The 18,215-nt window shown below is 29.9% G+C and overlaps 1 protein-coding gene across 1 annotated transcript in view; it reads right to left on the bottom strand.

Moving 5' to 3' along the window:
* Positions 1-8,668, bottom strand: part of LOC107436133 (RYamide receptor-like) — an 83,557-nt gene extending 74,889 nt beyond the window's left edge. Inside the window, exon 1 of the mRNA XM_016047713.4 lies at positions 6,932-8,668. Within this exon, the coding sequence (XP_015903199.3) occupies positions 6,932-7,780 (849 nt within the window). The 5' untranslated portion in view covers positions 7,781-8,668. The remainder of the gene's footprint in view (positions 1-6,931) is intronic.
* Between the last annotated feature and the right edge of the window lie 9,547 nt (positions 8,669-18,215).

Genomic DNA, 18,215 nt, shown 5'->3' with positions numbered 1-18,215 from the left:
ACAAAAAAATCTATATGCTTTACGATTCGTTTAATATAATTAAATAATAAAATAATAAAAAATAAATAATTTTGAAAATTATATTTTCTAGATGAAATATCTTTGAATATACAAATTTTATAATTGAGTGCAAAATTCAATTCTTCTAAACTTATGTTTCCCAACTTATTCCCACCCCTTTTTTTCATTATTACTAAAAGCTCATTACCCGCCCCCCCCCTTAAATATTTAAAACTAGTATATATGAGGCGAAAAATTAAAACTTCCCTTCACTATCTGAATTATTCAAGATTTGAACCAGCTCTCATTTACATATTTTAATTTAACAACAAAGCAAATAAATGATATGGCTAAAATAGTAATTGAATTGTGCATTTATGAAAAAGACTAATTTAACATACCTTTGGAAAATGTTCATATTTGAATTCAGACTAAAAATCATTTGAATTTGAATTTTGTGAAGAAATAAAAACTTTTGCTTATGATTATTTTAAAATAAATCATATTAGTTTTTTGAATTTTGGACATTTCATTTTAAAACCCTCTAACAAGATGCAGTGTTTCGCAACATAATTACGCAGTTTTTAAAAGAAGTTAGATTTAATAAAATAAAATAAAAATATTTTTTTACTAGTTTAACATTTTTAATTTTTATTTCCGGAAATAAATACAAGAATTACTCTGAGGAACAAATTGTACAGTAAATACAATACAATTGTACAATAAATACAGTACTTGATCTTGCCTAATTTGGATGTGCGGATTTCAAATCTGAAATTTGCTTTGCTCATGAAGCAACAGATTTTTTTAAATTATATTTTTAGCCTATTTTTCGTCTAAATTTATTTAACAGTAACAGTTCCTAATAGGGAAGCTTCCCTAATGGCGCATGATGACATTTTATGATGGTGGCGTTTGGCATGGGCTCCTATGCTATTTTAGTTATAATGATGCATCCTAACTTCCCAGGAAGTTTGTCGCTACATTTATATGACCGCTGTTATGTATAACGTTATTAAACTCGTACATTTCGAGCACGTATTAACGAGAAAAAGCTCTATTTAATAAACACAAATTTAATATTTTTCTATCTGTTTGTATATTTTTGACTTTACAGCCACTTAAATATGGGTTAAAAATAAAAACACTTACATCGCTGGCATGCATTTTTTATACTTTTAAAGGAAAATAATAATACGAATGTAGGTAGAAGGATCATAAAGAAGAATTCCATGAAAAATAACTAAACAAAAAAGGCTTTTTTTTATCCTACATTCATCTGCGGCATTTCAGAAATAAGTTAACGAACAGCCTAATAAACTGAGGTGAAAGTTTTTTTTTTTAATGGCGGGCACTTGGGCGGGCACTACTCTCTTCTCGTTACCCAGTGGACACCTGTGACGCAGCCACGGCGGAGGAGCAGCGTCGCCTACGTCACACAACCACAAGCCCGTTTATGGGCGGATCACATTCGCACAATCACACAAAGGAGAAAGGACATAGAACACAGAGAGAAAGAAACATCCATTCGTCCCGCAGTGAACTGATCGTTAAGACACGGTTCCCAGCAGATCACCGAAGTCAAGCATCACTGGCTGCGGTCAGTGTGTGGGTGGGTGACCACTTAGATCAGTCTGCGTAGGGACCGAGGGTGTGCGGTATTGGTCCTCGTTAAACTGTTCTACCGTAATGTGCTCGACTTCGCGTGCAGGTCGTCGGGCTATTGAAGCGGGGGTGCCATCTCCACTGCGGAGGATCAAAATTGTGATAGCATGTCTTCGGATCATCCTCAGGGATGTTTCCCAGACCGTCGCCAATAGCCCATTGTGCAGCTCTAGGGCGACGTAAATGAACAAATCAATCAATCAAATCAAACATCCATGCCCTGAGCAGGATTCGAAACCGCAACCATCGGCTCCGCAGTCAGGCACGTTAACCACTCGACCACCTGGTCGGCATTGAGGCGAAAGTAAAAGGAAGAAAAAAGGAGAGATGGCAATAATGGGACATCATAAATTTGCTTGTGATTAACTTTTAAGTATTAGAGCAGTTCTTGAGGTGGTCACACTGTTAGAACTACAGCAGCCGCACTCTCACTGCGTCAAAACTTATCCTTTATTCAGCAATACTAGACAAAAGCTTTGGGTTCTTTAGATTTTGGTTTTCTTTAGATTTTAAAAGTATAGACTCTTTGATACCAATCTGGAACGTCTTAATTGCTCAGCGAAAATGGAAGTGAGAATGAGTATCATGAATAAGAATTTCTGCAAAAATAACGAAACATCGAGAAAAGCTTCTTTTTATCTCACATACGATTGTAACACTTCTGAAATTGGACGACAAACGGCCCAATAAAATTATGAGAAAGTAAAAAAAAAATATGGTAATAGTTTTCCTTTATAAATTTGTTTGTAATAAACTTTTAAACACTACACTGTGAGAAAAATTCCGGTTCAAATTGCGGTAAAAAGTAACAGTACTCAAAGAACCGGTACTTTTTAACGGAAAATTCATTTTTAACAAAAACTTATTACCAAATAAAAAGTCAGATATACCGTAATTTTACAAGTAATATTTACAGTAAAATCACTGGATCACAATAATTAAATAAATATAAATGTAAAAATTACGGTATAATATTTTCCGGTAAAAGTAAATTTTACGATAAGATGAATTTCATTAATGATGCACCTAAAGTTCCGGTACGTCATGTCGCAATATTATTTATACTTTCAACCGGAATTTTCTTACGAAATAGGGCAAATCTTGAGGTGTTCAACATCCATTTCATACTGTTGGATCACATAAGAAACATATGAATTCTCCTATCCGAAAAAGTCTACATTGTTTGCAACAGCAGCCACACTATCATTATGTTAAAAATATGTGTCGAATATCAGGCAATAATAAACAAGAGTATTGGGTTAATCGTTTTTTTTTCCTTAAGTGGTCACAGTACCCGAAAGATGACCAAAATACCGAAAAAAAATTATTGCTTATAATAAACTTCGAACTATTTCAAATGCACAGAAAAAAATCATCTCTCTATCTGCATTTTTAAAAAAGCTATGAATTATTTTAGATTGCCCTAATACAGAAACTTGCCAAGCAGACAGACTTTAAAGAGTTTTTTCTCATAGATGATAATTTTGTGCTTAAGAAATTAATGAAATCCCTAAGGAATTTTTTCTATGTAAGATAAAGCTTTGAAGTAAATTCCGTTTTATCGCAAGTATAATATACTTATTTAAACTGTGCATGTAATAAGCATTTTATGAGGTATCACAATTTTTACAGCATATTATATACCTAACTGGAATTTTTGAACTTTTTTTTCCACCTTTTTACAAAATAAATCTATAAAAAATATTTTAATTGATATATCAACAAATGAGTGCACTTAATTGTGAAGATGAATATTGCAAGCACTAAGAAAGAAAAAAAAAATTGAAATCTTGATATAAAAAAGCTTTAAAGATTTAAAAATTTTGAATTTTTTCAATAATTTTTAAAATTTAAAAAAAAATTAAGCACTTTAATTACTTTTTGAAAATTAATTACTGATTATAAGTTTAAATGAGCATGTAAAGAATCCCCAAAGGAATGTTATATCTATATTTAAAAAAATTGTCACAAGGGTACTGTGACCCCTTAGTATTTAAAAAGTTTAAAGTGCGAGAACATTTCATTTACTCTGACATTTCTCTTATTGTTTGAAGCGAATTTTAGAACAAAAGTTGGCTTAACCGCTTTGCGTTGAGCTCAATTGGACAGACAGTACAAAATGTGACTTCGAGGTCAAAATTTCAATTTTTAAACTTAGCACACCAATTGCGCGAGAATCTTTCAGCTAATGCACCCTCTCTATACACAGCACAAATATTACGAGAAGCTTTTGTTGTCTTAGATCATTGATTAAAAGCAAGAAGGAGATAGCGAATAATTGATTGGAACTAAGAAACAGGACGTGGATTTCCATGGAACGAAACTCTTCCATATGATCTCAAACATCATGCCAAAAATATTGAATAACAAACGGAATGAAACTAAAATTGCGATAACTTAATTGCTGACAAAAGTATTATTTTAAACTGTTAATATCTCGCTGCTCCTAACGTCGTGGCATATTTTCTGATTCCCATTTAGTAATATCAATTGCAATATTTTATTACTTAAACGAAGTAAAATGTTATGCAAAACTTAATTTTCATTTATGTAAGTAGAATCAAGGGAGATTTATATATTGATGATAATCATAAATTGATTGCTTCTAGATTAATTACATATATTGAGGGAGATCCATGGAATTGACAAATACATATTTGATAAATCATTCTATCCGTCGAAATAAGTCATTTACGAACTGAAGCAAGAAACCCCAAACAGATTATTACTATTTGTAGTTCAATAAAGCGGGAAATGATTGCAATTTATAGTTAACAGATGAAACATTTAATAAGTTCAGTCACAAGGAATCAAAATGTTCAGTCTAACTAGTGGAACCTTTAACTACTTAAAAGTAATTTTACAGCAAATTATATTTTCGTACGTGACATAAATTACGAAAGAATATTTCATTTTTAAGTTTTAAATAGTTTATCTCAAATATATTAACCGCTATGGTATGTTAGTTTAATGATTTAATAGATCTTACCTTTATTATTTTATGAGCTTATGAATATTATTTTATAAAGTGCTGGTGTAAACTGAAAAGAGTTTTTTTTAAAGAATATATAAAATAATAGATAAATATTAGTAAAGAATATATAAAATAATAGATAAATATTAGTTTTAAACATTTGTTGTTTAAACAAATTATAAGGAGAAACGTATGTTTTTGGTTAAGTATAATGCAGTGCAAATGTATTATTCTGAATAATTCAAATATGAGATGTCACGCCACTGAGTTTAGTTCAGTGATTCGAGTAATTAAACTGTAATACATTCTTTTTTGCTTACGAAGTTAAAAGTAAAGTGCATTTTAAAACATTTCACCACTAGATTACCGTCATTGACCGTACAAGTAAATTTATGTCCGTAAATCTATCAAGACTATAAAAATTCAGGTCTACCGTAAATTAGCATTTTGCTCTTATCTTAAAAACGACTTGTTTGTCGACTATGGCAAATAAAAAAGTGCTGTTATCTGTCGTTGGAGTAAGAAAGTTGCCTTTTCGTTTTTGATAAAGCTGAAGAAATGATTTTTGTAGCCAACTGAGGCAGAATACTATTTTCACCATAAAAGTGAACGTGAAGTGCTGAAAATAAAATAATGAACGAAGCCCTCTGAATAGCTTTTGATCTCATGATCAAATCCTCTCGTTCTAGGATTAAATCTATATGGAGTGAGGGATGGACATTAAACATGCAAATTAATTAGCGCAGACGATATTTTAAGTTGCGAAGAAAAATTACGTCAAGAAGTTGTATATTTGAAATTCGATTTTTCATGACTGATTTCATTCAAATTTTGTATTTTGCCGTGTAAATTACTTTCTTTAAAATAATGTAAAAAATTGTGTACCTAAAAATTCAAATTTTTTTCGTCTATTACTAAACAAAATAATCAAAAATAATAAATGCATACTAAAAATAATTATTCGTATGGAATTATCTTTTGATAAACGAATTTATATAATTGTTTGTGAAAATATTTTAATTTTCATAAAAAGACCTCGAGACATGACGAATTACGCAAAAAGTAAAATTATCATTAAAGGGTCCAAACTTTACTATGTACTTTAAGTGTTTCAATAAATATGGGTGATTTATTTTCTTTACAATCGGACGACTGTAACAAATAAATAGTTTATTTATAAACCTACATGAAGTTACTAGTCTTAATTCTTTATAAAGTGTATATTAATCAACTTGAAATAATTAGTCCCACTTCTATGTAAATTTATGAATTTATGCTAAACGAGCAATTCAAATAAAACACCGTATTTTGTTTCTTTTGTACAGGATGTCCTTATCAAATTAGTAGTTAAACTATAAATCTAAATGAGTACTTTAGTGATAAAGTAGTAAGTCGCACTAGTACTGCATAATGGGGTATTGGTGACGATCTGATGAACACCCTTGAAGATGATCCGAAAATATGCCATCATGATTTTGATGCTCTGTTGACGAGATAGCTCCCCCGCTTTGGTAGCCCAAAAACTTGTGAGTGTTATACAAATTAAACAGTAGAACAGGTGAACGTATCGAGACAGCACACCCACGTTCTCTTCTCAGATTGATCAAAGTGGTCACCTATGTGGCCAACTGACAGCAGCCAGTGATGTTTAACTTCAGTGATCCACAGGGAACCTTGTTTTAAGAATTAATCAACATGAAATAAATTATTTCTTTCTTATGAGTGAATTGCATTATGCACTTTGAATTATTTCATAAATATTTTAATACATTAAATTATTAAATATAATTAATTATTAATGATTTCATAAAGGAATTCATTTTCTTTTCTGCAGAACACTCGTAACAAAACTTCATCTTTGTTAATTGTTTTATAAATTTGAGTTAATCAATTTATAAGGCATATCTTTATTTGTATAGGACGATCGTATTAAGTTAGTGCTTAATTTTATTAATCAACATAAGGAGCTGAATTTCATTTTGTTTTTTTGTAAGTTTTTCACTGTAAGTAATTTGATTCCATCAATAGGGGTTAAATTTTCTTAAATGTTTACCAAATAAAAAATTTATTAACACTAGGGCATCAACCCGTTATAGCAAATTAACCTATAATTGCAAATTTTAACTGAAATGAACTTCTGAGTCCAGTAATAAAATTTGTTTCCTTACATTGTGATTTTTCTTCAATTGATGCAATAATCGTAAAATATTGCATTTTCTTAAGAATACCCAATGCTTAACAGTTATTACAAAACTTATATTTTAGCCAATTTAAAGCAAAAAAAAAACTCACCTTCTTTTTATTTTTTAGCACCGCTTCATCTCTAGGTTTAACCTCTAGGTTACTTCCACGAAGTCTTAATCCCATCTTTCCATATGCATAACAAATAAAACACAGTGGCAGAGCATACTGCAGAAATGCAAGCCCATAACGGTACACGCCCCAGAAATTCCTGGGGATCTTCGTGTTCGTGCAAAATGGCTTAGTGTCTTCCATCGTCTCTGGATCATACACGTAAGTGACACGGAGTGCCATAGCATATGGCACTGCAGCCAAGGCTCCCAGAAACCAAATGAAAAGAATGACAAGTTTGGCACAACGTTTAGATGCGCTTCTTTTACTGAGTGGATAGAAGACAGCTTGGTATCGGTCAAATGCAATGGCCGATAGAGTAAAAACACTAACATTTACGGAAAGAACTTGTACAAATGGACAAAATGAGCACAGAAACTTTGGAAGGATCCATTTTTGGAGCAGAGCGGCTTGGAATTGAAATGGAATTGCAAATAGCCCTATGATTATATCAGCAAGGGCTAAGTTACCAATGTAGTAATTTGTCACTGTTCTCATTCGTCTACGAGATGCAACGACCCAAAGGACGCTGGCGTTGCCTAAAACAGATAGTAGAGATACAGCACCATAGCATATTGACAGAAAGATGACTATGCTTACTGGAACTTGGAATATCTCCGTGTCTATTGGATGAGAAGAATCTGAAGTCAAGTTCAATTGAATTTGTTCAGAAAGTTGACCAGAGTCAGTCATGTTTATTAAAAAAGACGTTTTCTGACTACTATTCATGTAGACTATAAGTTTGCAAGCGCTTATTATAAAATAGTATAGTTTTATGTAATTTTGCATTGGTACGTTTATTTTAATTCCCTTTATCTCGCGAAGATTTTTTTTAAAAAATCATCCTTATTAAAAGCATTTGTTATTTATACAAAGTTATTAGTTGTTAAATTAAAAACAAAATTTTAAGTTTCAAAATTTAAGTATTAAAATTGAAATATTAATTTTCAAGCATTAATTTATATTTCAATTATCTCAAATTTCTGATTGCTAAGTAAATTAAATTAAACTATCAAAAAATATATCAAAGATTAACCAATTAGTTTTTACTAGTTAATTTTTTCTGATCAGTAATTTACATTTTTGAAATGTGCTTTATTTCAATCGAAATTATAATTCGGAAAATTAGTCAGGAAGATTGAATCTGCAATAGTTTTTTCATTTGTCATAGCTGTCAACTTATGCCAATCAAAATCGTTAACGGACATCATTTTACACTTCAATAAATTATTATTACAATTTTAAGAGATAATTGAAAGTAATTAATCTTATATTATTTCATTTTTACAGTAATTTCTTTATGCTTATTCATAGGTAACTTTAGTAAATTATCCACAACTTAAGTAACAACGCTAACTTGAACACCTTGCAAAACTTCTTTAGCAATATTCAATTTACATTTCCGTTACGGCATATTTGAAGGCTTAGAATATTTCACATGAAAAATTTAATCTTTAAGTTTAGGAAATTTTACTGCAAAATACTTAGTAAATAGTTTACAAAGCGTATTTACTTATGATTTTTTGTTTAAACTAAAATTTGCGTTTAAAACTATGACATATAAAATCTGAGTACAAGAAATCCACCGAAATCCAAATTAGGAAGTACTATCTCGTCATCACTTTCGGGAAATGAAAGCCACTCCTGCTTATCATGCGAATCAGAAGCATGACTTACGGGAAGTCCAGAGAGGATTTCTATTTTGTCCTGAAAACTCCGGGTTTTCCTTGACTGCAGAGGGCGCTGTAACAAGGAGTTGAAAACTCTCAAAGACTCGCCTTTTCCACCAACTGTTTTTTTGAATAGAATAGTTCAAAAGCAAAGAAAAGTGCCATGATGAGAGCTTTGAATACCATTTTATTCAACAAAGGCGTGAAAATATTTGTAATTCTATCATAAAGGTGAAATTCTGAGTTTGGAATCGTAAATATAAATGTACAAAGAATTATATGTTATTATAATTCTTTGTATAAAAATGAAATCATCCAGATCCATGCCAATTCTCGGATAAAAGAGGAAGTTTAAATTTTACTATTATACAATGAAAATATTTTATGGGTACTTTAAAGTGCTGCAGTAATAGTTATCGTTTTATGTACATCTTTAAGCTGCAGTTTTTCTATTGTGCTTATATGATATCTTTCAAATAGCTAGGGAGTTTTATAAAAATTGAAAAAAGTTTATGAAAGGTGTTAAAAAAATTAATTTTATACTCTGTATACCAATAATGCTAATAATTCCAATTATACCAATAATGCTAAAACTGACCTTTTTCAATGTACATTTACTCAGCATCTAAACAAGATACTACTTCAGTTTTTTTCCCAGAATATTTACAAATGCATGTTTATGTGATAACTGTGAATACATATTTTTGGCAGAAATCTTTTTAAAAAATTATGAACTGAAAACTTTTTTTTAAAAAAGTTTCATTATTTTTGAGAAAAATCTTTCATAACTCGAAAGGTATTCCTGTTAATTATCACAGCATAACACGGCTTAATTCCTGAAAACATTATCACATCATACAACTAATATAATATCAAATATCTCCAAAAAATTTCATAGCAAGTAATTTCTTAGAAAAGGTAATTTCAGCATTATTGATACATGTCTTACAGTTCATTCTTAACAAAAGTATCTGCAGTTGACTATAAATTAATTATTATAAGTACATAAAAAGTTAAAATGTAGTCAAAATGTTTTTAAAACGTCAAATTGTAATCAAGTACTTTTCAAAAGATTTCATCGATTTTATATAGGTTTATTTTTATATTTTATAAGAATAATTTCTTTTCGATCCACATTTGATCCACATTTTTGCAGCAGAATTTATTTTTTATAAGTGCAAGCAAGCAAAAATACAACCATAATCTGATTTTTTTTATATAAAAAGTAATAGATTTCTCTCGGCTCGAGTTTGGAGTCTAAAATTTTAAAATTGTCTGTAAATAATACAATTTATTTCAGAGGATTTGATTTTATGAAAACTAAAAGTTCGTAATAATAATCAGAAAAAGAAAAAAATTCATTATTAAAAATTCTTTCAACAACTTTTAAGGATAAATTAAAGTTTGATTTATATACTGTTACAGTATTTAAGTTTTGTAAACATACTATTTAAATGTTATCCTGAGAACTGTGATGAAGATTACGTCATTTTTAAAAAAAAGTTTGTTACCGTAATTATGGAGTTTAAACTGCAAATCTACAAAGAAATATCGATCCTGAAGCAAATTGATAAGTACCTTTGTGTCTTGAAAAATGATAACTACCTTACGCTAAAAATATAAGGTACTGGTAAGTACGGAAAGGGTACTGGTAAGTACCCTCCGCTTTGCACGAGCTTTACTTTCCAAGTTACACCACCTCAGCGTTGATGAATGAGGAGTAAAAGCTGTGGAAACTTACGTATTGCTCTTTAGACAAATAAAGCATTATTCCAGAATTAAGTTATTACCTAAATCGAATGAGCCCAAACGTAAAACGATAGGATTTAATAGCTTAAAAGTTATGCAGATTTTAAATACGAAAAGTACAATTTTTGAATTGTATTTTTGTACATATTTGACTTTGATATTTTGCTGTTTCAAATAAGACTAAACACGAAGTGATAAGACTATTAATTTAAAAGTTTTTTTTTAATTTGCAATGAGCTGCACAATCGGTATTGCCGATGAGTAGACCTAGAGCGTTCTCCAAAGGTGGTATCCACTCTTTCAGGACCACCACAATGGGTGAGATACCGTTGGTCACGTTAATTTGGACGTCTAGTTTCTGCCACACTAGATGGCTGCACCGAGATTTTATTTGGATGCTAATGTGCACTAGGAATTTAATTTGCCGAAAATGCCAAGAGACAATAAAGCACTCCAGGGATCATACGACATGGCCGCTGAGGATTTTCCGAAAATCCGGTGTCTGGGCCGGGGATCGAGCCCGCAGACTTGGGCTCAGAAGGCCGAAGACAAACCAAGTGCGCCACCCAGCCAATTTAAGCGTTATAAAAAATTTTAAGTACAAAAAATGCAGTTTTCGACTTGTGCCTTTTTTACACATGTGACATAGCTTTCTAGAAAAGTGCCTGCCCAATGATAAACAGGTTTGTGCCCAATACATTTTTAATGCGGAACTGGAATGAGAATTTTAAGTACGGGATGTTCCGTAAAGACCGCTCTAAATGCATTAATGGAATCCTTATCAGCAATGAAAACAAGGCTTTGACATCGAGGGTCCAAAAATTAATATCTGAGCTTGAAAAAAACGAAACCGATACCGATATCGAAGACTGACGACTCACAGTACGAGAAGGCAAACGTAAAAAAAAAAAAAAAAAAAAAAAAAAAAAGACAGTAGGATAGCAAGAGAAAACCGAGAGGTGTTGAAACACGATAATTCCTATTCAACCCTAGCAACCTATTCAACCTGTCTGGCATAAATATGGATGCTAAACTACAGATTAAGAGTTGTCTTTACGGAACACATTGAAAATATTCGATAGAATAAAGAGTTTAGACAGAATTTAGTTTTAGATAAAATATTCAAATACACTCTCATATTTCACAGAATATACAGTTCAAAAATTATGCCTGAAAAATAAAATTTTATCTTTTAAAGTCGCCCTACTTTGTTGAAACTCGAAGCGTAAGATTGTGCATAGCGCAAATCTAGCACATTGCACAATATGCAATTTTCTACTGATCGAAAGGAGGAACGTCCTAAATTCCTCCCTATTATTGTCTTTAACAGCGTACACTTTTTGGACGTCTGGTTTTTGACAATTTTAGAGCTGTCTTTATTAAACTAATTGCTCTGATTAATTTTTGACTACGTTTTCTACACCCTGGGTAAATAAGGAAGGGAAAAAATTAATGTATAAATCTACACATAGCTATAAAATCAGAAATTATCACTTCACACTATTCCCCATACTTAAAATTGCTCTAAAATATAACTATATTAGCCGATACATTAGATACAATGATTTTTAGATACAATGACAGATAAAATAGTTTCAGAATTCTTATAAAAGCAAGATTTACATCTTGAATTTTTATAAAAATACTAATTTAATTGTGATCATACAGATAGAGAAAAGTTACTTTAATAAAATAATAATTTAAAGAAAACAACTTTTATATCCATCTGATTTTGATTAAAATTTGTTGACTTTTAATAACTTTGTATAAACTATTTCAATGTTTTTATATCAACATGAATTTTTTTATTGAAAATCAAACCAAACTGCCTAATTGAAAGAAAAAGTTGAAAATTGCTTTTAAAATTAAGCGATATTATTTTCAGGTTCTAAATATTGATCTATAAGCAAGGAAAAAACATCTCCCCAAATTATATCTTCCTTTGATAGGTGACAAAAGAAAATGAATTTACACTTATATGTTACACTTTATAGTGTAACATTTGAAATGTTAAATATGTATAACACACCATTATTATAAATGTTCAAATTTCTTTGAAAATTGTTTGCTTGATTTTTTTTACTGCGAAGCAAAACGATAAGTTTATATCAAGACTTCAAGGATATCGACGGTTCTTGACATTTGGAAATCTCGTACAAAAGAGTCTTAAAGAGATTCTTCGCCTGTAATAAGCCACCTGCATTCGACTGTAGTACACTAAAATCTGAAGATTTAGGTCGGGCGAATGCGAAATGGGAAGCAAAAAAAAGATCGCATGCCAAAACTGTAGTTCACTTTGCTGTCAAAGACGTTGCCCAGGGTGCACGACGAGGAGGTAGAACCACTTTGCTATGCAGTGGATTCCTGGCCACTGCAATTTATTTGGTAACGATCAGGCAGATTTTATTGCCAAAAAGGGTGCCACTGTACAAAACGAGATACCTCTTTCCACACTCCTAAACTTTATATTAAACATTTAATGCAGTCGACGTACCAATATGAATTCAGATGTAAAATGGAAACCAAATACGGAAAATAGTGCTGTTGGATATTCCTGATAGATCTGATAAACCTTTTCACCTGTTTACTGGCAAGATTGTCTAGCCGCTCATCTGAACCACATTGGTATTCTTAATGAGGCTGCCTGTCCCCTATGTGACAAGAATGAGCCCATGAACAAACGTCACCTGCGTGCCTGTGTAATTCTCCATGGAGATACTTCTACATATCTGGAACCTAGAAGACTTTTGGGGAGATAGCCTTCGGCTATCTCTTGAACTTTTTCATGTTTTTCTCTGATGTTGTTCCTCTTTTGTTTTTGACTTGTATTAATTTTGTTCTGTACTTGTCCTGTACTTTGTTCATGCGCCCCAGCCATTGGAAATAAAAAAAATTCTTTTACTCATTGTATTATATGTAGGACAAAGATTACAAAATTCATTTATAATTTGTATTTTTTATTGTTTTAATTTTGATATCTTTCTCGTTCTCGATGCAGTTTTCGAATTTTTTTTTTATTTCCAATGAGCTGCACAATCGGTCTTGCCGATGAGCAGACCTAGTGCTTTCTCCAGAGGTGGTATCCACTCTTTCAGGACCACCACAATGGGTGAGATACCGTTGCTCATGTTAATTTGGACGTCTAGCTTCTGCCACACTAGATGGCAGCACCGAGACTCTATTTGGATGCTAAAGTGCACTAGGAATTTAATTTTCCGGAAATGCCAAGAGCCAATAAGGCACTCCAGGGATCTTTTACATGCCGCATAATCATACGACATGGCCTCTGAGTATTTCCTTTCCATGTAGTTTTCGAAATAGCTACATGGATTCTTATTAGCTCACTTATTTACTGCATAATTTTATTATATGTGTAGATGACTAAATTTGTCATGTTTTAAATTTCCTTAGAATTCCGAAATTTTGCATAATTTATAACTTCGCGAATTATTTATGACTATATAACTTATACATTTTAAATGATATACGATTCTGCTCTATTATAATTTAAATATCTAAATTTAATATACCAAAACAAAAAAAATCTGAACTTCTCAAAAAGATTTCAAAGCCACACCATGTATTGACTTTATATTCCTTATTTTTAAAAAAAAATTTTGAGTCTAAGGTGAATTAATTTTAACTTCAATAACTTTTGTGTGTTTGAGTTTCAAGTAGTTGTCAAGTAAGTAGCAAATAATAAAAGGTTTTACAAACTTCCTAGTTGCTATAAAAGGAATTTTTTCAAAACAAACAAAATATTAGAGTAACTTTAGTACAAATTATAAGACTTCATATAAAAATATTTTTATTGTATACTACTTAAACTTATAAGTGCAGAAACAGTTAATTCCAAAGTGCTTTGAAGATTTCATTTTAACACATACAAAAGCTCTCTTAATAATGTGTAAAAAGAATCAAAATAATGTGTAAATATATAATTAGTAATATATACTTTCATAGAGGAGTAGGCAAACAAAATACTTCACATAATCTAATTTAAATACGGTATTTACATTCCGCCTACAGCCTTAGTACTTTAAAAACATTATCATTCAACATTCTGTTAATTATATTAAAATATTTATAAATAAATAAAATTATCGTTTCTGAAAATTTGCTTTGAGGGAAGATTTAGACTGTGAAGTTATATATATATATATATATATATATATATATATATATATATATATATATATATATATATATATAAGTTCAAAATGAAGATAAAACAAAGGAAAATTACAGACTAATGAAAAAAAGGGGGGAAAGAAAATTAATAATAAAAATAACAAAAACTGGAGAGAGAAAAATCCGAAAAAAAGGATATAATCTTTTCGTCAGCCCATACGATTATATCCTCAAAAAAGAGTGCTTTCTAATATTGTATCAATATAGCCAAAGCAAAATATATCAATACAATAGTGTGAGGATTACTCAAAACATTTTTACAAAAATTACAACAAATAAAATAGAAAACAATAAGTAAAAATAGCACGTAAAAACGGAAAATAAAATGTAAAGAAAAAACAGAATAAAACGTAAAACATAATCTATAAAGCGAGTAGCGAAATCAATTGAACTTGCATGAACGGGAAATTTTTCAATGTAATCGTGTGGGCTGATGAAAAGATTATATATCTTATTTACCGGATTTTTTTAAAAGATTTCTATCCTTTTTTTCGGATTTTTCTCTCTCCAGTTTTTGTTATTTTTGTTATGAATTTTCTTTTTTCCCCTTTTTTAATTAGTCTGTAATTTTTCTTTGTTTCATCTTCATTTTGAATTTATTTTATGAGTTCTATTTACTTGCAGCTTATGCGCAATAAATGAAACTTATTGTTTTTCTTAATTTTCTTCTTGCTTTTTTGTATTTATTTATTATGCTATGTATATATATATATATATATATATATATATATATATATATATATATATATATATAACAATGGATTATTTTATAAAAAGTTATTTTTCTACCCATTTGCATAAATTTTAATAATAAAAATATCTTTAGGGAATGTAGATGTTTCCAAATATGGTGGATATACATGTTTTCAAGGTCTGGAGAATATACATGTTTCCGATGAATGGCGAAAAATGCAAAAAGATAAATTAAAAATTAGAGACTCATACTTTTGACCACTCTTTTGAGCCAGCTTGAGTTCTGACTTCAGTTCTAATTATCAAATGCTCATTAAATAAGTATCTATTCTAATTCTAAGTTCTCAATGTTGACTTCGAATCTGCTCACTAGTTATGCTATCACTTAGCAATATTTAGAAATGCAAAAATAATATCGGTATTTAAACAGACGTGCAAGTATCGATTAATTCAATTTTAATTATGCAATTTTTGCCTGCAATGCGACGAAGAGATATATTATAATATCTTGTAATAATTCTTAAAGGTAATAAGATACCATATAATGTCTTAGACTTTACTCTAGATATGACAGTCATGAAATGTATCATTAAAGCATAATATTCCTCGATATAATCATAAGTATATTTGAATAAGTAACTTGAAAATAAATAACAATATTTGTCCCGCCTTTGGAGAGATCTGCATCCAGCAACTTGTTTAATCTGATACGTAAACTAGCAGACATAAACAGTACATCAAAAATTAATAATCACTCTGCAAGTTTGTTCTATAATTAACGATATTCTGCTCAATAAATGATTACGGTATGCAATTCTCTGCCATGATTCATAAGACATTCTGTGCAAACATTATTTAATAACAAGAAACCTAAGATACAAAGTATTAGCCTTATGATATTCTTAAACTCCAAAGGGTAATGCAGTTACTCAGAATTAGAACTAAGAAGAGATTCTGGTATAGTTATTTAAGAATACAAAGCTATTTCATTATTTATGTACCATAATCTGGGGTTTTTACAAAGAGAGAGAATATTAATACGATTTGAGGTAATTTTTATTTTAATGAAGTGCCATTGTTTAATTTTTGTTTTACTCTCTTTCTTCTTTTACACATGAACATGTAATAAGCATTGATATTATTCATTAATTAAAACAAAAATACATTGTACATCAGAGTACGGAATACATACGGTAGAATACATCTTCCTTCAATAAATGTATGAATTCACATAATTTTCTAATTATTCAGTAAACATGTTTCAATAGACAAGTTTTATTTAGATTTATGTATTTTTATCAACAAAAAATAGAGTAAATTAGTTTTCAGATATTTTAATTATCAAATTTCAATATAATGGTTATATAACAGTGCTAACGTAAATTTTACTGCGCAAATCAGGAATTGGTGATTTGAATTGTAAGGTAAGTTTTTTGACTAAGTTTAAGTTATAATGACTAAAATTAATAAAAATTATCAACGTTATAAGTAGATATCAATTAAAATACATTTAAATACTGGAATTTCTGTTTAATGTTTGTGTACATGCGTTAAACGTTTAATGGTGTAAATCTTTTTCAACATCTAAAATTAGTCAAAATTCCACCGCGTAATTAGAGGGTATCAATTAAATTGCATTCTAATATTAGAATTTGTGTTTAGTGTTTGTGTACATGCGTTAAATATTTTATAGTATAAATGTATTTTTAAAACGAAAATTTTCAAAATTTAAAAGCTTTATAGGTGGGTATCAATTAAATTACATTCTAATATTAGAATTTATATTCTGTGTTCGTGTATATGTGTTAAAATTTGTATGGTGCTGTCTTTTAATAACTAAAATTGGTAAAACTTATGGACGTTATCATTAGTTATCAACTAGGTGTTCAGATCTGTAACTCGGATTCCATAAGACTGCTTCAAACGTTTTATAACAGTGAGAGCTATTTTATATTTTCCGTTACTGAGACGTCTTTTCCTATCTTTTCAACACTGTTTTGAAACTGGAGAAACTCTTTTATAAATAGAAACCTATTCTTATATGGATATTCAGATTCTTCAAATATTTCCTTACGATTATACTCTTTAAAAAACTAAGTTTTGAAATTTTGTTTTAAGGAATAATAAACTATTGATGTAATTAAATAAACGAATAGATTCAAAGAAATGTTTTGTTACACTGTACAAAATTTTCGCGTATCTAAACACCAAAAATGGTAATAACTACTTTACGCCAAAGTAGTGTTTTACTAAGTGTTCCACTACACAAAAACCCAAGATAGTTCCTGATGTAGTAAAGCACCTCCTAGTATATTCTTTTGTTATTCAAAAACACTAAAATTTACTATCACGGTAAGATATGATAAAAATAAGAATCAGTAAAATTACTTTTACGATACAATATAATGCAAGAATCATAGATTTAGGGTGCATATATAAAATATTTCCTAAAATTAAATTAGTTTGTTTATCAAACCTACACAAAGTAGAGAGAGAATATTAATATGAATTCAAATAAAACCAAAGTAAATAGAAGTTAAGTGTCATAAAATTATTTTATATTTTATACAGTTAACAGATGTTGGTAAATCTTATGAGAGAAATATATTTATTATATAACAAAAAGATAAGTGTATTTTATAACAGTTTATATGAGTTGTTTATTAAATCAATCCGACAAGAAGATTGAAATTACTTAGCGAATAATCGACCCCAATCACTACTCTGAATCAATCAGTACAGAGGATTAAAACTTGCTTGGTATTAAAAAGGCTATGTTCAGTTTCTCAATTTAATCCGACAAGGAGAACTCACATATAATCAGTATAACAGTATGTAAACAAACCGCCATCTTAACCGTCATATTGTCATTATCTTGAAATTGCCCAAATATATTTGCCTTTAAATTTCTAATAATGGTC

The sequence above is a fragment of the Parasteatoda tepidariorum genome, chromosome 6 (assembly GCF_982258835.1).
Source record: "Parasteatoda tepidariorum strain Cologne lab strain chromosome 6, Ptep-v5.0, whole genome shotgun sequence".
Lineage (NCBI taxonomy): Eukaryota > Metazoa > Arthropoda > Arachnida > Araneae > Theridiidae > Parasteatoda > Parasteatoda tepidariorum.
Note: the sequence above shows the minus strand (reverse complement) of the source record. Positions and strands in the feature narration are given on the sequence as shown.